The sequence below is a fragment of the Fukomys damarensis genome, unplaced genomic scaffold (assembly GCF_012274545.1).
Source record: "Fukomys damarensis isolate Sample0158 unplaced genomic scaffold, DMR_v1.0_HiC HiC_scaffold_35, whole genome shotgun sequence".
In the NCBI taxonomy this organism is placed as follows: domain Eukaryota; kingdom Metazoa; phylum Chordata; class Mammalia; order Rodentia; family Bathyergidae; genus Fukomys; species Fukomys damarensis.
This window is the reverse complement of record NW_022900947.1, coordinates 1,292,509-1,313,052: the sequence shown is the minus strand read 5'-3', so window position 1 is coordinate 1,313,052 and position 20,544 is coordinate 1,292,509. Positions and strand designations below refer to the sequence as shown.

At 44.7% G+C, this 20,544-nt stretch overlaps 2 protein-coding genes across 8 annotated transcripts in view; both read left to right on the top strand.

Moving 5' to 3' along the window:
- The window catches only part of Poln (DNA polymerase nu), a 125,408-nt gene that overhangs the window by 44,027 nt on the left and 60,837 nt on the right, over window positions 1-20,544 (top strand). For all 7 annotated transcript variants that reach the window (XM_019210322.2, XM_019210319.2, XM_033758849.1 and 4 more), the window contains exons 7-15: window positions 801-958; window positions 3,044-3,112; window positions 4,513-4,573; window positions 5,175-5,239; window positions 6,519-6,602; window positions 6,912-7,007; window positions 18,038-18,094; window positions 18,938-18,991; window positions 19,631-19,696. In XM_019210322.2, coding sequence (XP_019065867.1) covers window positions 801-958; window positions 3,044-3,112; window positions 4,513-4,573; window positions 5,175-5,239; window positions 6,519-6,602; window positions 6,912-7,007; window positions 18,038-18,094; window positions 18,938-18,991; window positions 19,631-19,696 — 710 coding nt within the window. The remainder of the gene's footprint in view (window positions 1-800; window positions 959-3,043; window positions 3,113-4,512; window positions 4,574-5,174; window positions 5,240-6,518; window positions 6,603-6,911; window positions 7,008-18,037; window positions 18,095-18,937; window positions 18,992-19,630; window positions 19,697-20,544) is intronic.
- Window positions 7,052-8,488, top strand: LOC104874704 (lipoyl synthase, mitochondrial-like). Its single transcript, XM_033758780.1, is given in 4 exon segments — window positions 7,052-7,191; window positions 7,328-7,394; window positions 7,396-8,157; window positions 8,159-8,488. Coding segments are annotated over 4 exon segments (1,224 nt in total). The 3' UTR covers window positions 8,414-8,488.

Sequence of the window (20,544 nt, the reverse complement as noted above, 5' to 3'; positions counted from 1 at the left end):
TATGGCACAATTTAAAATCTTAAAGATCAGTCAACTATTTTGGAGCTAAAACTTACCTAGTTAACAAATGTCTTCTTTTTTTAGAAAGCATCTTCACACATGTCTCTCAGATATATACAGTAATCTTCCTCCTAGTACCAGATGAGGAAAAGACATGGAAGGGCTGAGGTGACCTCTGGGCCCAGAGTTCTTTCCACACCATTGTGGTGCACATAGTATGACCTTCGTTCTCTCACAGGGTTTTTTTTTTCCCATCAGGGAACATCATTCTCTGTCTGGCACATGTTGTCCACACACAGTGACAAGGACTCTTCTGCCCTTCCTTGACTCAGAAAGCCAGAGTCCCTCTCACCACAATCCAGCATCATGAAGGGCAGCCCAGCGGGAGGCGAGCAGAGGGAGGATGTGGAAGGTCAAACCACACCTCCCAAAGTGATTGAGAAGCCTGAGTGGGGAAAGAACAAGAGTAGGGAGAGAAAAAGAGAAGAGGAGGGAAGAAGTAGGCTTACAGTTCTGAGTTGGGCCTCCTGGAGTTTGGCCATGGTATTGGGAGTCCCTGTCCTTCCTTGCTGTTTGGGATCCACTTCTTGAATGTGGTGCCCATGAAGACCTACTGTGTGGGGTCTGGGTGTTGAGGCCACCTCCTCTAAGGGTGCCAGTGATTGAGGAATGATGGTCACGTAGGTAATGTGAAGGCAGTGGTAATAATGTTATTTGTTTGATCTTTAAGAACCTTCTCAGGGTAGGAAAATCAACACTTATTAGTTCTGGGGAAGATGAAGTGACCTTTCCCTCTTCAGTTGCCAGTTTTGTAGGAATAGATCCCGGAATTGCTGCATGGCTCATAGATCCCAGTGACGCCGCACCTTCTTTCGAGGACTTAGTGGCAAAACACCTTGAAAAGTCCACTATAGTCAGAGTGAGCAGCACGTATAGAAATTCCTCAAGAAATAGTGTGGTAAGTCATTTTAAGATGTGGTTCATTCACCTTATACAACCTTGACTTTTTTCTAGATGCTCTCCTACTTCATAACTAATCTAATAGTAAGAACATCATCAACCTTCATTTTCACTTATTCCACATAAATTCTTTGACTTTGGCATTTCTGGTGGGGGATGGTGATAGAATGGGAGATTTCCCACTTCCTGGTCCTGCAAAACCTCACTCAGTGTGTACTCTTCTGAGTGGATTCTCTGCTGTCAAAGTCGATTGTTCTGTAAGCAGAAAGCTGCCTCTCAATACATCCTTGGTGCTGGTGAGGAGGCCGCTGTTGCTGAGCCCACTTGGGGAGAATGGTGGGTCCTATCCTACCGACTCTCCTCAGCCCCACCCACCCCTGAGGATAGGGCTGGTGGAAAAAATGCCGCTGGTAAGCAGCCTTGGGCAGAGGGAGCTTAAAGTAGAACACAGCAGGGACCCGAAACTGGAATTCACCCCCTAGCCTTCATCCTCCTGACCACTGTGTGGGGCAGGCTGTAAATATCAGAAATGTACTCTTTCTGTTTAAAAAGAGGCTCACCAGAAGGTCATGAGGTAGCTGCAAGAATCAGAGGAAAAGCAGAAGCAGGGCTTGCAAGAAAAGGAGCCTGCAGGGCTGGGGATTTAGCTTAGTGGTTCTGCTGCCTGCCTCACAAGTGTAAGGTCCTGAGTTCCATCCCCAGTACCAAAAAAAAAAGAATGGGAGCCTGCAGCCTGGCCCAGGGCTGCTGCCACAGTGCCAACATGGCAAGGTCACAGTTTAGCTCTTGGAGAGCGGCTTCTTTCCCTTGTGGTCCAGTGTCCACTCCAGCAGGGGAGGGCGGGGTCCTGTGTTCACCGTTCCTACTCAAGAGTCCTGCGTCCAGGCAGAGAGCTGCCCCCAAATGGAAGCTGGGATATCATTACTGAAGGAAAGAGTTACCTACTTAGTATTGTCAGTCCCACTTTTCTCGTGGGGAAACAGACATTCAAGGTTAATGTACACTAACTTCACCCGAGGTCAAGTGGAGGCCATGGCTCAGTGTGTGTTTCTTTTTTGGTACCAGGGATCAAACTTGGGTCCTTGTGCTTAGGAGGCAGGCTGCAGAAACACAGCTAAATCCCTGGCCCAGACTCTTCTTTGCCATTTTTTTTTTTTTAGTGTGGGTTTCTGACTTTGTTTCTTTCCAGCATTTCCATGTATTTTCTTTCCAGCATGGGAAAAGATGGCTTGAGTTGCTCAAGAGAAAGGAAAGATCACTCATAGATAGGGAGTAGCACGGGAATGACAAGGCCACCCAGAGAACAGATGGGGAGGAGGAGTGCGGGTCAGGGGGGTGGCCACACCCGGGTGCTGGCCCATCCTGTGGCCACTCAGAGTGGAAACACAGCCAGTGGAGCTGAGAGAGACCCTGCAGGCAGCACTGTGGAATTCTGCCAGGTGGTGGCTGGAAACAGTCTAGTGTCCTCTAGGGGTCATTCCCTGGGAGCCAAGGCCAGGAAATGAAAGTCCAATCTGTGTGTGTGCAGCCAGCTACAGGCCTCTGGGTGAACCCAGAGGCCTCTGGCAGAAACTCATCCTGAGTGGCATAGGTTCTGGGCTGTTGAGCAGAGGTAGACTATATGCCAAGGGCTACCTCTCATCCCTCCCTGTCCATCAGTCACAGCCCTTCGGGAGGTCTCTCGGGTCCCCTTCAGGCATCTGTGCCAGAGTGGGAATGAGCAGGCGAGTGTGGGATGTGGCAGCCGTTCTATGTGGGCGAGGAGGGGTGGGGCCGAGAAGTACTCTGTTCTCGCTCTGGCAGTGTTTAACCCCTGTCCCAGGCTCTCTTCGTAAAATGAGGAAAACCTTGGGGGGTGAGAAAGTGCCTGCCGTGCATAGCTTGTGCCTGCGCAGTGGAAGTCTTTCAGCGGGCTGGGCCTTATCTGCCTGAGGCGACTGGTGATGCCACTGCACTTAGCGTCTGCCTGTCATCAGGAGCTCCTGGGGCTTCGCTGGGAGCACTTGGGAGATGTGTTGCCTTCCAGACTGTGGTGAGCATTGCTATGAAGTTTGTCTAAACTTTACCTTTTGCTCTCTTAAAGAACCAGAATGCACGTGTGAAGCTGAGTATACTCTACAGGCTTACGATGGACCTGTGCTTCAAATTGAAGGCAAGACATCTTGTTCTGAGTTCTGGTTTTGCAAGAGCTGAATTTTCACTCATACTCACTCATAGGGCACACTACCGGGAGAAGGTGAAGGAAAGTGACACCTTTGCTCTAAGGTCCCTCTCAGGAAAGGACAGACTGAGTAGTAAGACGTGAGGTTTTAGAAGGCTTTCTTTAGGTGGGAAATAACGGTGACCTGTTTCCATGCCTCCCCTTTACCTGGGGTGTTTCTGATGTAGCTCACATGGAAGCAGAGTGTTTGTTTTGTTCAGTAATGAAATGGACTCAGCTCCCCTCACTGACTGGGAAGCCACAGCCTCTGGAAGGGGTACCTGAGGGGCCAGAAGGAAGGGAGTGCATCCAGGGGGCAGACGAGGGAGGGCAGTGGTGAGAGGGAGAGGCCTGTGCCTATGTGTGTGTGTCCAGCCCACCTTGGATCACAGGCACAGGCAGAGAATCAGTCTGGAGGGGCAGGCAGAAAGTCAGGCAGTGGGGGCTGCAAGAGGAATCCAAGACTCAGACAGAAGCAGAAAGAACAACGATGAAAGTTCTCTGATGAAGAACAAGGGAGGGGAGGTGAATAAAAGTGCGGGCTTCGTGCTCATAGAGCAGGTAGCCCAGGGTAAAGATCACAGTGCCTCCTAGACTAGCTGGCAGTGGCAATGAGAAATCAATGACAATCTGCTAATATTTATAGGAATTCAATAAACCCATAGACTAAAAGTTCACAGGTACTTCATCTTAAACATGAGCGTGTGGTGTACACCCATAATCCTAGTTACTTGGAAGGCTGAGGCAGGAGGGTCACAAATTTAAGCCCAACCTTGGAAATTTAATGAGACCCTGTCACAAAACAAAAATTTTTAGAAGGGATATGGTGGCGCATACCTGTAACTCCAGCAGACTGGGAGGCTAAAGCAGGATTCCAGGTTTGAGCCCAGCCAGGCAACTTAGTGACTTAACAAGTCTCAATATAAAAATGAAATAAAAGTGTTGGGATGCAGCTCAGTGGGAAGGCCCTGGGTGCAATCTTCACTATGGGGGTGGTTTGGAATGGCCCTTGGCCTGCCTAATATTTCTGAATAATTTTCTCTACCAGGTCTTTTTTTAAAACAAAATATTTATTGGTACATTTTAGATATACATAATGGTAACATTCCTTATAGGGAATTTGTACCCATACATGATATATCTTGCTTCTTCTTTTTTCTCCCATTCTACCAGGTCTTGATGATAAAGCAGGATATGTAACAGAAATAAGAATTTTATCAGGAAGAACAGGGAGAGGAGTAGATGTGGGGAGGAAACCTGCCCAACAGGAGTTGCCTTAATTCTAGCTTCACAAAGCCATGTAACTTTTCAACAAATCCTAGTTTAAAGATGTATTTCTCCTTATGAAACAGGTTAATGGTTTATGGCAACTCTTTTGCACTTTGGAGCTTCCTCTAATCCCAATTTTGGCAGGTAAGTTACCATAAAGACAAAGCGAGTCATTTTACCAGAGAATTCTTCACATTGTTTGGAAATGAATCTTCGGTGTGGCTGATTTAGCAATAGGTACTATATCTCCTGGGTTCCAAGAGGTGCCAGTCCTTTATTTTCCTTTCTGAAATGAGGGGTTGGGCCATGTCACCTCCCAGTGTGGAAGAACATGAGTGATCTGACGTTTGGTCTTTGGGGACCCCTGCTGGTCTGTCTACCAGAGGAAAAGCCCTGCTGGGCCCTCTTCTGCTGGCCATTGTTTCTGATTCTGCTTGTTGCACTCCCCTTGGACCCTTGGTCATCACCTGCAAGGCCTCTTTCCCACGTTTGCCCCTGCCTGGGTCCTGCTATACCTACAGGAGAGCTCATCCTCACAGCCAGGGTGACTCTCCACTTCCCCCAAAGGCCAGCTCTGTCAGGGTTCGTGTGTCCTGATTTTAATATGAGAACACCACCAGGCCATGCGCTGGGGACACAGCAGTTGCTGTCATTGTGTCCTCACGAGGAGGGGGCTTTCTCCTCTATACTGAACAGAATTCACTCATATAACACAGATATGGTCTGAATTGATTTTGAATCATAGTGATGGAAAACCACAAGATTCAGGTGAACAAAGAAGAAATGGAGAGGATGTCAGCGCTTCTTGGGGTGAGCTGTCGCTTCTCTCCATCAGTCTCAATAGACTGTGCTTTTCCCCTGCCCTGTTGGCCCCAGTCTGGTGCTGACACTGTCCCTCCTTCTCCATGACCCTGAGGGGAGAACTTAGCACTGAAGGACTCAAATCACACTGCATCTATGGAGGGGGGCGTTGCATCCAGTAGGTATGTGTGATATTCTTTAATGGATCTTCAGGCTCCTTCTCAAAAGTTAGTTTTTTCTTGCAAGGACTTTACCCTTTAGAGTTTGGTGAGGGAATTCTTGGGCTTCCTGAAAAATAAAAATAGAGAAAAATGTATGGGAAATGTATAAAAATGTTCCACCTGAATTATGTCAAAGGAAAATGGAGTGTAACTCTCCTGAGCCAGAGCATGGGATGTTCAGATCCCCATGTACTTTCCCTGCTGAACCCCCTCCTTGCTGCTGGAAGTGACCGCCACCCTCCTTTGTAGTCGTGTGTTTGGTTGTTGCTTTTCTTTATCATTTTCCACATCGGTGCTGACTTGATATTTGCTTGCTTTTGATCTGTAAGTCAGTCAGTGGTTTGTGGGTGACTTTGACTTTCCCCTCAGACCTCTGTGCCTCTGCCCCACCGGCATCGCTGTGGGCCCTCAGAGCTGTGGATTGTGTCCCAGTGGTGTCTGCCCCACTGTCCAGAGGCATCTGGTAGCTTCCAGATTATGATCACGACAACCAAACTTGAGTTTAGATTCTGTTTTCCTGCTTACTAATGTGGTGCTTTTCAACTGTCACTGGCTGTGAAGAGTTTCTTTTCTATGGAGGATCTGCTCCAGTCTTTTATTCATTTTTATTCTGATTTATAGGACATCTTGATATAATTTGGGTACAGCCTATGATCTCTAACTCTCTTTCTCTGTCTTATTTTATGTGATGCTCGTTCCCTTTTCTAGTTCTAATGTTTGCCCTCCCAATTTTGATATATTATTATTTTTGCTTCTTTCAGTTTGTGTCCCTAGGTTTGAGGGAGAATAATTTTATGAACCTGAGCATTCCCCCATGAGTCAAAATATATATTTTTAATGTCTATTTCAGTAAAGTATATAGATTTGTTTTTCTTGGTACTGGGGATCAAACTTGGGTCCTTGTGCTTATGAGGCGGGCAGCGACACCACTGAGCTAAATCCCCAGCCCTGTGTATAGATTGTTTTTATTCCTTTAAGATCTTTTCTTGGGAATTGTTTAGTGAACAAATTAAGTAATTTTAATGTGAAAACTATGAATAGACTAATTGTGTTTATTGTATTTTTAGGCTCGTCTCAAAGAATTGGAGCAAGAAGCCCACTTTGTTGCAGGAGAACAGTTTCTTATAATGAGTAATAATCAACTCAGAGAGGTAATGCTAAATTTTAGTTCTTTCTAAAATGTATTTTTATTCAAGAGTTAAAGAGGAGATTTATTCTGAATTTACAAATACTACTTTAGGTTGATTGTCTAAATAGTATGTAAATAGTTTCACATTCTCTCACAAGTGAATTCATTTGGTCAAATCCTTTAAATCTGAGAAAAGTACCAAATGAGAATGTAAGGGTTTTTATAACATCTATTGAGCACATCTCCTCTGTGTTGTAGCCTTACCTGTAATGGTGATGTTCACTCCCTCCCTTGGGAGCTCTCTCACACGTGTGCATTGCTGTTTTTGAAGATCCTCTTTGGCAAGTTGAAGCTGCACCTGTTGAGTCCTAGGAAGAGCTTACCCAGACGCAGGCCACAGAAGCACCCATCCACGTCAGAGGCTGTGGTAAGGGTCCCACATCCTTCTTTGCAACATGCTCGGCATCTGCAATGGGGGAAGCACTCCTTGTTCCTCAGGGCAGCCTGCTAGACCTGGTGCTCCCACCCACAGTGGGGCTCTGGGATGTGGACCAGGACAGGCAGATGGTTGCTCTCCAGGAGTCACTGGCTGGCTGGACTTCTGGCAAAGGGTCATTTGGTAGAGCTTTGTCCTTAAAACACATTCTTAGCAATCCAGTCAGGGTGTGGAAGCAGAAGTCCCACAACGGGTGTCACGAAGCCCAGTGAGCTAATTCAGGCTCTGTCTGACCATATAAATCCCAGCAGGCGCACCATACCGGGGTTTGGAAGATGTTTATACAGCCCGCTGAGAGCATTAACTTCCTTGTCAGATAAAAAAAAAGGAACTTTTACAGAATGGGCCAGACCTTCAAGATTTTGTATCAGGTGACCTTGCAGACAAGAGCAACTGGGATGAATATAAAGGAAATTTAAAACACCAGAAAGGAGAAAGGTTGAGATTTCCTCCATGGCTAAAGACAGAAATTCCAGTGGGGAAAAATTACAATAAACTAAAAAATACATTACGGAATTTAAATCACCATACAGTGTGTGAGGAAGCTCGATGTCCCAATATTGGAGAGTGTTGGGGAGGCGGTGAATATGCCACTGCCACAGCCACAATCATGCTGATGGGTGATACTTGCACAAGAGGTTGCAGATTTTGTTCTGTTGAAACTGCAAGAAACCCACCTCCCCTGGATACCAGCGAGCCCTACAACACCACGATAGCGATCGCAGAGTGGGGCCTGGATTATGTCCTCCTGACCTCTGTAGATCGAGGTGATATACCTGATGGGGGAGCCGAGCACATTGCAGAGACTGTGTCATACTCAGAGGAAAGGAATCCAGAAATTCTAGTGGAATGCCTCACCCCTCATTTCCGAGGAGATCTTAAGGCAATAGAGAAGCTTGCCCTGTCAGGATTAGATGTTTATGCTCACAATGTCGAAACAGTTCGGGAACTACAGGGGAAAGTTCGAGATCCCCGGGCCAACTTCGACCAGTCTCTGCGTGTGCTGAAACATGCTAAGGAGGCTCAGCCTGCTGTTATTTTGAAAACATCAATAATTCTGGGTTTGGGTGAGAATGATGAGCCAGGTGTATGCAACAATGAAAGCACTTCGTGAAGCAGATGTGGACTGTTTAACTTTAGGGCAGTATATGCAGCCCACAAAACGCCACCTTAAGGTTGAAGAATACATTACTCCTGAAAAGTTTAAATACTGGGAAAAAGTAGGACATGAACTTGGATTTTGTTACACAGCAAGTGGCCCTCTGGTGCGCTCTTCGTATAAAGCAGGTGAATTTTTCCTGAAAAATCTAGTGGCTAAAAGAAAAAAGTCTCTGTAAAACTTAGAAGATCTACCACTTTGCTGCTAGTTGTCCAGAGGTGTCCAGGATGGCCGGACTACAGTGGGTGTGCTCCAGCTTCCTCTATGCTGAGAGAAATGTCAGTAAGCTGTACATAATTACAGTCACTCATCCGGCACTGAGCATATCCTCCTTATCTAATAAATAATTGCTTGTTAATGTAATCATGAAAAAAAAAAACAATCCAGTCAGGAATTCATACTTTGTGTCCCCAAAAGGGATTGGAAATGGAGATCACTAGTCTTCTCCTTCTCCACATTCATTTTAGAGAATTTTAGTTACCCCTTTCTTGAGAGGAATAAACTCTTAAAAGATCAAGGCTAGTGAGATTCTGCTCTACTAAGTGTCAGAGCAGAAATAGATTTTCAAAGCCAACAAGTGATTTTTACTGATACGTTGCAGAGTAGAGGTCAGTGAGTAAGTGTACTCCTGTCACTGTGAGAGCAGCCTGAGGCTCTGCTTTCTGCCTCCTGTGCCATGATCTTTGGATTTTGATGTAGAACAAGCTTACTTCTGAGACTCCTCCTCTAGCATCCTGCCTTTCCAGCACCACATCTACCTGCTTGCCTCAGCCCATGGTGGCACTTAGAGCACAGGCTCCTATGGAGCTACTCACCACCAGTCCACACCTGGTCCTAGCAGCTCTGGGTGGTTATTCGGTGAATAGTCATCTCCTACAGAAGATGCTTCGTGGAGGGGCTTGGATCTGCAGTCATCCAGATCTTGTTCTTCACCTAAGTGAAGGGTCCTACCCTCCTTTTAGGTCCTCAGGTACCAAGGTGGAGTAGTAGGGGAGCAGGGATGTTAGGGTCCATCCCTATGCCCACTTGCCACCTTATCTGACTGCTTTGTGTCTTGGTTTTTTGATCTATAAGAAGTGATATTTTCCCAGGAGGGAAAATATCTGTGAAGATTCAGTGAAAGTGTGAGTGCTTGTATGTCCAACAGAACAAAAAACAAAAAAAAAACAGTCAGAGTTGACCATAATTGTTATCCACTGGACCCAAACACCTGAGAGTCATTGTTGACTTTCTTTCAAGTTCATCAATGGCAAGTCCCAAACTCTTCCTGAAAAATGTGTCCTCTCTCACTTGATTTACTCCAAGTCTCCTAGCCAGTCCCTTAGACAGATCATGTTACTGCCCTGACTCCTGAGGTTTACCATCACATTCAGAATCCAACCCAAGCCATCGAGTGCATCTCCAGCCATGGAGCCAGGTCTTCCCCTGGTCCTGGCACTCCTCTCTGAGCCTGATGGCTCTGTGAGTCCTCACAGGTTCTTTCCCCAGCCCCCAGACTCTGCCCACAAACTGTGCCTGCTGACTTCTGATTGTCAGCTTAAATATTGTTTTCAAAAGGCTTTCTGCTCAGTCTCTGCAGTAATGCCTGTCATTCCATGTGTCTTCCCTTGATTTGCTCTCTGCATACTACTTACTGTTACTAGTGTGATCTCAGGTGTTTGCTTGCTTATTCCACTAGAATGTAAGTTGTACTCGTCAAAGACCTCACTTTGTTCCCCTTACTAAAACAGCGTAAAACCGAATGTCTGTCTACTCCAAGAGCCTAGGACAGAGGTATTCCTGGGAGCTGAGCCCCATGTTGCTGGAGAGACCCCAGCAGAGCAGAGGTGGACAGTGGACTCTAACACTTTGATGGTGGCGCCACCTGGCAAAGCCACAAAGTGTTCTCTGCAGCTGCAAGAGGGGATCCCAGGCAGATCATTTTCTGCCCCAGCACCAGCTGGCACTGTTGCCCTTCCCTTGCAGCTCCTGTGCTCTCCAGACAGCCAGAGGTATAAGAAAAGAAGTCTTAATTCTTTCCTGGTGTTACAGTGTTTTCCTCTGGACAGTGTTGAGACAGTGTCTTTAACAGATTCTTTTTTTCTACAAAGACATGATTGACATGAACCGTACCTCATTCTCTTCTTTAACTAAACAGGCCGTGCTGTTCATTTTGTGCATTAACGTGATGACTATCAGTAGGTAATACATACCCAGGCCTCTAAGGGGAAGATTAGGACTCCTGTCCATTCCTTCCCTGCATCCCCCTTCACAGGTCCTGGTGAACCTTGCAGCCCTTCCCAGCCCAGCTTTCTCCCCTCCTCTCTGCCCTTTCCTGCATAGCATAGAGAGGTTCACAGTAGTGTCTAGCCAGGGATTTAGTTTAGTGGTGCTGCCACGCCGCCTGCCTCACAAGAGCGAGGTCCCGAGTTTAATCCCCAGTGCCAAAGAAAGAAAAAAGAAAAAAAACTAATGGTATCTAGGCATCAGCCACAAATTGTTAGGCTCAGCTCCCTGGACTGATTGGGGATTGAGTTCCAGCAAGGCCTGAACTTCACATTGTTCCTGGAGTTCTTCTGGTGCTCAAAACAGTGACTGAGGCCCAGTGGACACTCAGTAAGCCTTCAGCTTTTCACATGAACCAATTTTTTCCTTATTGTTTTATTCCATGTATTTCTTTTCTTTTCCTTTTTCTCTTTCTTTCTTTTTTTTTGAGACAGGATCTCACTATGTAGTTGAGACTGACTGACCTCACTGTGTAGCCCAGGCTGGTCTCAAACTCACTGTGATCCTCCTGCCTCAGCCTCCCGAGTGCTGGGATTACAGGTGTGCGCCACCATGCCCAGCAATTCCATGTAGTTCTCATTCCATTATAATTCTTCTTTGATCACTGAATTGTTTGAAAGTGTCTTTATAATTCCAAAATTTGGGGGGCTCCCCAGATATTCTCTTATTGATTTCTGAAGTAAATGCACTATGGTCAGAGAATATGACCTCCACATTACCAGCTCTACACTCACTGTCAGGACTCACCAACATGTCTACTGTACCTGTGGCTCACACAGGAGGGCTCTTCCTCCTTCCACACCAGCTGTGGAGCAGTGGGAATTCCCACACCTCAGTAAACACAGGGAGGCAAGAACAGGAATCCCTCCTTAACCACACATGGAGGCTTTGGCGTTCTTTCTTCCAATGAAGGCACATGTTTTCAGAGCATTGTAGGGGATTCAGATACTGGGAAGATGATCTGATCTGGGAGTCAGAATCGTGGCCGGCAGACTGGACTAGCTGTTCCTCATTTCTGGAAGTTGCCCCTCAGACCTTCCACAAACTGAAGCGATGATGCATATCCTCTGGTAGGTGTCTGGTGGGTATCATGCATACTGATGGACTGTGCAATACTGCCATGAATAGGACAGGCATCTTCCCTATTTTATTTAGCAAACATTTATTGTGGTACTGTGTCAGATGTTTATAGCCTGGTAAGGAAGGCCTTTGTCATCATGAAATACCTGTTCCAGTGAAAAACCGTATTAGGGTTCTCCAGAAAGACAGAACCCTTAGGATATATGCAGCTATGCAGAGGGGATTTGTGGGCCAGGGATTTAGCTCAGTGGTTCCGCCGCCTGTCTCCCAAGGTCCCAAGTTTGATCCCTGGTACCAAACAAAAACAAACAACAACAACAAGAAAACAAAAACCAGGGGATTTGTTAGGGAAACTGGGTCATGGAAATTGGAAGCTAAGCAGACCCACAACTGTCCATCTATAAGCTAGAGACCAGGATGCTGGTATATGATTTAGTCCAAGCCCAAAAGCCTTAGCCCAGAGAAGCCGATGATGTGATTCTTAGTCCAACGTAAGAGGCTCAGGAGCTACTGGTAATAAGTCCTAAACTCCAAGGGCCAGAGAGCTTAGTGTTCTGATTCCAAGAAAAGGTAAATTCACCTTTCCTCTTTTTTTAAAATCCTGGCCCTGACTGAGTGGATGGTGGCATCCACACAGAGGGTGGATCTTCCTCACTCAGTCTCACACCAGGCTGCCCTGGTGTTTCCAGGTACACCCCAAAAGAGTACTTCATCAGCTCTCCAAGATTCCTAAATCCAGCAAGGCTGACACCTAAAACCAACTATCACAGGGACACGTTCATCCAGTGGATAAGGCCCACTTAAGCAAAAACAAGGTCATGACAAAAATATAGTGAGAACGATGGACTTTAGATTGAATTTTCCAGAAAGAATTCTGAAAAAATTATGTATAACTAGAAGCTTAAAGGTCAGGAATCACCCACATCACAAACAGGAAGCAGAGCCTGCCAAAAGGGCGGCTCTGGCTGCTCCAGAGTCAGGTGGCAGCCTTGTGCTCAAGAGAGAAGTGGGCAAGGACCTCATCATGCTCTGGTCTTCAGGCCATTTTGCAGAGTGCAGATCTTAATACAATGGGTGGCCTTGGAATGGCTCACATATTTGAATAGACTATTTCAGAATAGTTTTAGTTTCACAATAAAATCAAGCAGAAAGTGTTTCAAATCAAAATCAAGGCAGAATTTTCTTTATACTCTTTATCCTTACCCATGCATGATCATCAGCTTCCCCCACCATTGCAATTTGGATTTAAAATGACCCCACAAGTCTCCTATGTTCAGAGTATGAGGATTTTGGAAGGTGAGTGGGTCGTGAGGATATTATACTCATCAGTGGATTGTCTCTGGCTCCCCTCTTCTCTTACTGCTTCCTGGCTGCCATGGATTGAGAAACATTCCTCTGCCTTGGAGCGGAGCTACCCATGAACTGAACCCTCTGAAACTATGAGCCAAAATAAACTTCTCCTCCCTTAAGTTATGAGAATTGGACATTCTGTCCTAGCAATGGGAAAGTAACTAATACACTCACAGACTGGTACATTTGTTGTAACTGACACATAATTATCACTGAGGTCTGCGTTACATTGTAGTTCACTCTTGGTGCTGGATATTTTGTGGGATTAGGCAGATGTGTAATGACATGTGTCCACCATTGTATATAGTTATTTTCACTGCCCTAAAAATCATCTGTGCTCTGCCTGTTCAACCCTTGGTCTTTCCAACTCCTGGAAACCTCTGATCTTTTTATCTCTTTGTCTCTTCAAGAATGTCATAAACACAGTGGTTCTGTCACCTGCCTTGCAAACGCAAGATCCCAAGGTTGATCCCCAGTACCAAAAAAAAAAAAAAAGAATAAAATATTATTTTGGGGGCTGGGGTTTTAGCTCAGTGGTTCTTCCACCTGCCTCACAAGTGCAAGGTCCTGAGTTCAATCCCCAGTACCAAAAAAAAAAAAAAAAAAAAAGCCAAAAACTGTGGTTGCTATCATATATTATCTAGCCTTTTTTTTTTTCAGCTTTAATTGAGTTTATTGGTACATTTTAGGGATACAGTACAGTTACATTCATTGTTGGGATCTTGTACCTCTACATCATGACAAGTTTTGGTTCTCATTTTTTCCCCTTGTCCCTGCCCTCCCTTCACCCCCTCCTCCTCTCCCATCTACAATTACTTTATTTCCATCTTTTCATTATCTCACATTTTTTTATTTTCCCTTTTTACACTTCCCCTACCCGTCCCACCTTCCCTACAACACTAGCCTTTTAATTATTTATTTATTTATTTATTTTGGTCCCAGGGATTGAACTCGGGTCCTTGTGCTTGCAAGGCAGACGGACAGAACCACTGAACTAAATCCCCGACTCTCTCCCTGATTTTTAATGTATCATAGCCATTTATTTTTAGCATTCAATAATATCTTATTGTGTCCATGTACTACAGTTTATCCATACACACACACACACCCCAACTATAGGGCATTTGGTTGCTTACAGATGCTATCATTTGCAACTAAAGCTGCTGTATGTATCTGTATGCTGGTTTTTATGCAGATACAAGCTTTCACCTTCTTTAGGTAAATAGTAAAACATGATTACTGGATCATCTGGTAAGAATGTTAAATTTTTGTTGTTCTTTGGCTCCCCACCCAACCCCATGCAGTCCAGGTTGGCCTCAAACTCCCAGTGATCCATCTGCCTCAGCCTCCTGAGTGCTGAGTTTGTAGGTGTGCACCACCACACCCATCTTAGAATATGTTAAATTGTGTAAGAAACCATGAAACTGTCTGCATCATTTTGTATTCCATCAGCAATTAGTGAAAGTTTCTTTGTCTCTCATCCCCACCAGCATTTGGTGTTGTCAGTTCTAGTAGGTATTAGGTATGTTTTTAAAAGATCACTCTTACTACTGGTTGGAGAATGGAGAAGACTCATTAATAAACAGGCTGTCACTGGGGTCTGGGCAATGGCAGTGAAGTGTAGAACAGAAAGGACTTCCTGGAATGGTCATATGAGAGTCAACAGCAGTGAGGATGTGTAGTTCCAGAGTTTCTGAGTTGCCAGGCCAGATATGGCCATTACTCAGGCAAAATGGCGAGAGGGATAGTTTCTTTGGGAGATGTCAAGTGTTCAGTGTTGAGTGTGCCCTGGAGACCCTGCTATGCACCATGTCACCTAGGCGGTCAGGTCTGTGGGATGGAGCTCCACATGAATATCTGTGTTGGAGATGCATCCTTGAGAACTGTCAGGGCCACTCTCGGACAGTGGTCCTCCATCCTGCCTAGATACTTGGAAAACACAGATACCCAGGAACACAACTGATCACGACCCAGTCACAGGGCTGTTTTTTAAGCTCCCCTGCTGATCTTGATATGCAGCCGGCACTGCTAAGCACAGAGCTGAACTCTGAGAAACTGACACTTAAAGGTCAGGGAGGGGAGATGCCAGTGGGAGACCGTGGTGTGGCCAAAGTGGAATGGCGGTCAGAAGAATGTGGGGCCAGGAGCCAACACAGCCTTTGATTCAGCTGCCAAGCTGCAAGTAGCCCATGTCCTCTGCCTCCAGTCCTTAACCAGCATTTGCAGAACTTTGTATACAGTATTGTATGCTAAGACACCTGATTCTTTCAAGTGTACTCAGACTACTCATGTCCAGCCAGATACACAGGCAGGCTGTGGGAAGGAAAGCTGTTTTTGAATGAAGTATGGGGGTAAGAGAGTTAGGTGACACTAAGCAGTTTTCTTGGGTATTTTCCTGCACTTCATCCCCCTAAGAGTATCTTGGCTTATACTTTGGCCAGATCCCTCCCCTGGACGGTGTCTGCACCTGAAAATGCATGTGTTGACTCCTGTTTGTATTTCTGTGGCCACAACTTCAACTCTGTCCTCAGTCTTTATTCAAAGATTGATATGACTTGATGGTTCACATTAAAATCATGTATCATTAGCTCTCCCCTGCGCTGATTTATAGATTCTAAACAATCCTAATTAAAACCCTGGCCAGAGACTTTTGGTAGAAATTGACAGGCTGTTTCCCAATTTTATATGGAAGTTTTAAAAACTGAGAAGAGAGGGGCTGGGGATTTAGCTCAGGGGTGCCACTGCCTGTCTAGCAAGTGCAAGGTCCCAACTTCAATCCCCAGGACAAAACAAACAAACAAACAAACAAACAAACAAAAACAACTGAGAAGAGCCAAGATAGTCTTGGGGGAGGCACTATCAGAGCACTTAGTCTCCTGGATAGCAGACTGATGATAAAGGAATAGGAATCGCTAGGAACTTATTAAGCAGTACCTTTAGTGTGGGCTCGAGGAGAAACAGGTCAATGGACCAAGATAAAAAATCCAGAAAGAAGGACTGGGGATGTAGCTCAGTAGTGCTGTGTCTTCCCTGCAAGTGAAGGTCCTGAGTTTGATCCCTGGTACTGAAAAAAGAAAAAGAAAATCCAGAAAGAGACACTTGTGTGTGTACAGGAAGCACATAGTCTCTGACAGGGGTCGTGCAGCGCAGTGAGGAAGGGGAACTCACTGCACGGACACATGAGGCAGCCCTGACTGACATCTCATACTGCACACAAAAACGAACTTCACGTGAACTACATGTAAGTACAAAAGCAAAACACTGAAGCCCAGAGAAGATACTGCGAGAGAATACTTAAAGATCTTGAGGTAGGTAAACATTTATCAACAGGACATAAAGTGCATCAACCACAAAGGGAAAGATTGATGAATTAGTTGACAGTAAAATTAAAAATCTGTGTTTATGAAATGCACCATTAAGTGAAAAAAAAAACAAGCCACAGAAGGGCGGAAGATACTTTAAATACGACTAGCCAAAAAAAATCTTGTTCAGAGCAAAAAAAAACTGTAATGAAGAAGTATATTGGGTCTGGAGATGTAGCTCAGTGGCACTGTGCTGACTCGGCAAGCACAAGGTCCTGAGTTCAATTCCCGATACTGAAGGGGAAAAAAAGTATAGAAGACACACAAACCAATTCTTCAAATGAACCAGATACAAGGATTTAATGAGAAAGGATATATAATTAGTCAATAAATACATGAACTGTGGCCAACTTCATTAGTCATCGGGAGATACAAATTACAAACTATAGAGATGTCACTTGTCACTTAGCAGAGCAGCTAAATCCAGACCTGGAAAGCATCATTGGCAAAGGTGTGGAACAGCCGGAACTTGCATCTGTTTCAGTTGGGGACTGACTGCGCCTTTGCTTTGGAGTGCTGGCAACGTCTCTGCTGGTGTGGACCAGCTGTCTCTGTCACACCTGTTTTAGTATGTGTCCCACAGAACCATGGACATTCGCTAACTAAAATCCATGTACCAGGCTGTTCATAGTAGCTTTATTTGTGACTGCCCTGCAGCAGAAAAAAAAACCCTGCATATCCCTCAGAGATAGGATGGATAAATAATTTTCCTGCATTCCTGTACTGAATCCTATACAGCAGTGCAAATCAACACAGTACCACTTCATGCCAGATAGATGGATGGGCCCTGAAGTCAAAACATTAAACAGCAGAAGCCACATGGGAAAGAGTAGGGCAAGGTGGTAGAGTGGGCCAGCCAAGATGTTTTGTTACTATGGCTTTGTAGTATGTTGTAAAATAGGATATTATGATGCTGCCAGCATTGATTTTTTGACTTAGAATTGCTGTTGAGGTTTAGATCTAAAATGTCCCCCCAAAGTCTAATGTGTTGAAAATGGGGCTTTTGGAAGGAGATTGGATTCATTATGAATGAATTATTCCATTAATATTTCAGAGCTGAATGTGGTATTAGGAAGTGGGGTCCAGAGAGAGGACAGGCACCGCTGGGTGCTGCCTCTGAGGGGCCTCTCTTTCTCTGCCTCTCTCTCTGCTTCCTGGCTACTATGTGTTACACCAATTTTCTCCACCATCCCCTTCCTCCATGCCATTCTGCCTGGGAGCCATTTGGCCATGGACTGAACCCTCTGAAACCATGAGCCGAAGTGAAACTCCTCCTTTAAACTGTGGTGTCAGATATTTTGTCCTAGTGATAGGAAAGGTAATACGATTGCTTTTCTAGGTCTTTCGTGTTGCCATATGAATTTTAGGGTTATTTTTCTAGTTTTCTGAATAATATGGGAATCTTGATGGGGATTGCATTGAATCTATAGATTGAGTTTGATAATGTGGCCATTTTATCAATATTAATTCTGCTAATCCATGAATATAGGAAAACTTTTCCATTTTCTAGTGTCTTCTTCAATTTCTTCCTTCAGTGTTCTGTAATTTTTCACCGTAGAGGTTTTTCACCTCCATGGTTAGGTTGATTACTAGGGTTTTTTTTTAAAGCTATTATGAATAGAATTATTTTCCTGTTTTCTTTCTCAGATAGTTCATTATTGGCATATAGAAAAGTTATTGATTTTTTAAAATGTTGACTTTTTGAAATGTTGATTTTTTTCATATCCTGTATTTTTATTTTTTAGTTAAATTCTCTGCAAGACCTTCATCCCTTACCCAAGATAATTTTGGAATACAGGCAGGTAAGTTGACTTTTTGGTAAGGAGTTTGTGATGAAGGGGAAGTGCCTGTCCCTGTCCCTGTTAATAAATCACCATTGCTAAAGTGCCCTGACAGTTCTCTAATGGGGTACAGTTAGTTTCTCAGGTTGATCTTATGTTAACCGTACTTCCTTGAACCTTGACATGATCTTACTCAAGTCTGCAGTTATCCTACCTAGCCCTGGGAACCAAAGGGATCATTTAAAAAGACTGACACTGTGTCCTTGCTCATGACTTCAGTGTGAGTGAGACTTCTGCCAGTATCCACAGAAGCCCCGGCCTCCTCCTGGTTTCTAAGCTCCAGAGCAGGGTTTGTCTTTACCAGTAATGTTTGCCGGGGGTTAATGACACACCTCACCTCCTCTGGCACTCACCTTTTCTCTGTTCACCCAACTGCCCTTCACTTCCCAGGTTTTGTTGTTTGGGAGCAACACTGAAAACGTTATCATCACTCACACCACTGTCCTGTTATTTACCGAGCCTGTGGCCTACTGTCTGTGTTTGGGAGTACGCTAGGGCTAGTTGGCCCTTTCTCCTGAAGCGTGAGAAATAAAAAGAGCCCCCACAGGGGACGCTGGGCTGGGTATTTATCTGCTTATCTTCGCAACTTTTCTGTAAATTTAGAGTCACTGTAGAACAATAGATTTATTTTAAAAGGGAAGGATGGCATCTCTCCCTGTGAGCCACTGTTATTCAATCCTGGCACCACCTCAGGCCATCTGAGGTGACCAGCAGCACATACCTGGCCCTGCGTGAAGTGCTGCTCTGGTGCTTGTTCTTGTTTAAATATTTAATGAAGAGATTATTGTTGTCTTTGTGATTTAGGTTCACAAGACCAAGTCGACCTTTGTAGATGGGATACTAGCATGCATGAAACAGGTAATAGGCTTTAAACAAAGAAATGGTGATGTGACTAGGAATATGCTTATAGATGAGTTCAGATACACATAGAACTTTTATAATTCTAGTAAATGATGAAATGGTCTAGTGTTCTTAGAACTGGTTCTTGAACTGTGGTTCTGGTATGATTTGGGTTTCCACGCAGCACAGGTCTGGCATTATGCCTCCAGACTGTCCACTTGAGAGGAAGCTCTGCAGCTGACCTCTCGCTTTTACAGCTATTCTTGTCTGTCTTCTGGAACCATTTGAGATATATGTTATTGTTTAGTTCATACACATGGAGACTAGTCAGAGATGTTCTGTGACTTACTTGAGGCTACTCAAGTAACAAGTTGTTGGTGACTCACAGTGCCAACTTGACCTGTCAGCTCATCCCCCACTTGCCCCATACACTGGATTCGTAAGTGACATAAAGGCCTACCCGTCCTGTTGCTGCTTCTCCTTGGGGCAGAGGGACACGTCCTTCTTCACCCATCATGACCCCATGCAGAAGAACATTCAGAGGTGAGAGTTCAGGGTCTGCAGCTCATTGGCCTCTAGAGAAGCAGTAAGTGTTGTGAGTGAAGAGCCCCAAACAGCATTGCCGTGGCTTACACAGATTCTTTTTAATCGATCAAGGGTTCTATTTCCTCTACGTGGAATCAGACTGGAACTGTGACCGGGAGACTTTCAGCCAAGCATCCTGTGAGTTAGTGTCCTTTGTTGAATGCCAGTTTCTGTGCCTTGCTGCTAAAGTTTTTCCTAGATGTGTTTGCCTGTGCAATTTTAATTCAAAGAGGGGACCTCATGCTGAGAATTTGATTTCAGTCTATATAATCATCCCCCAACCCTTCTGGTCACACTTCTGTATTCTAGGGACAAGACTCTGAAGTGCTGAGTCAGGAAAGGGGACCCCTCCCCAATCCAGGGACTCTAGTACTGAAGGCAGAAAGGACCCTTCTTTTCCCCCATCTTCCTTTTCAGATTTGTGCTGTCTAGGTGACAGAAGTACCTCTGATGACCACTTCCGTCTTTTGGTTGTTGAAGACTATTTCTCATGAAAAAGTCCTAAATGCCCCTGAGTTTATGATGCACCTTTAGTTTCATTTTGTTTGTTTGTTTGTTTTGTTTTTGAGGCAGAGTCTTGCTGGGTAGGTCAGACTGGCTTTGAACTCACTATGTAGCCCAGGCTGGCCTTGAACTTGTGGCGATCCTCCTGCCTCAACCTCCCAAGTACTGGGATTAAAGGTGTGTGCCACCACACCCAATCATATGATACGCCTTTAGTAATACTTATACAGATACCTTGCAAATGACTTTGTATTTCTAATATAAAGAAGATTCGCTACTCATGTCTCATTACAGAAAAGTTCTTTAAGTACAGAAAAGAAATATAAACTAAGGAAAGCCACATTATTCCACCATGTAGAGCCAACTGTGTTTGACATCCTGGGTCTATCTTTTCATACTTTTTGCTAAGCACATGTAATCATAAAAATTTTTTTTTCTTTTTTCTTTCTTTCTTTCTTTTTTTTTTTTTTTTTTTTTTTTTT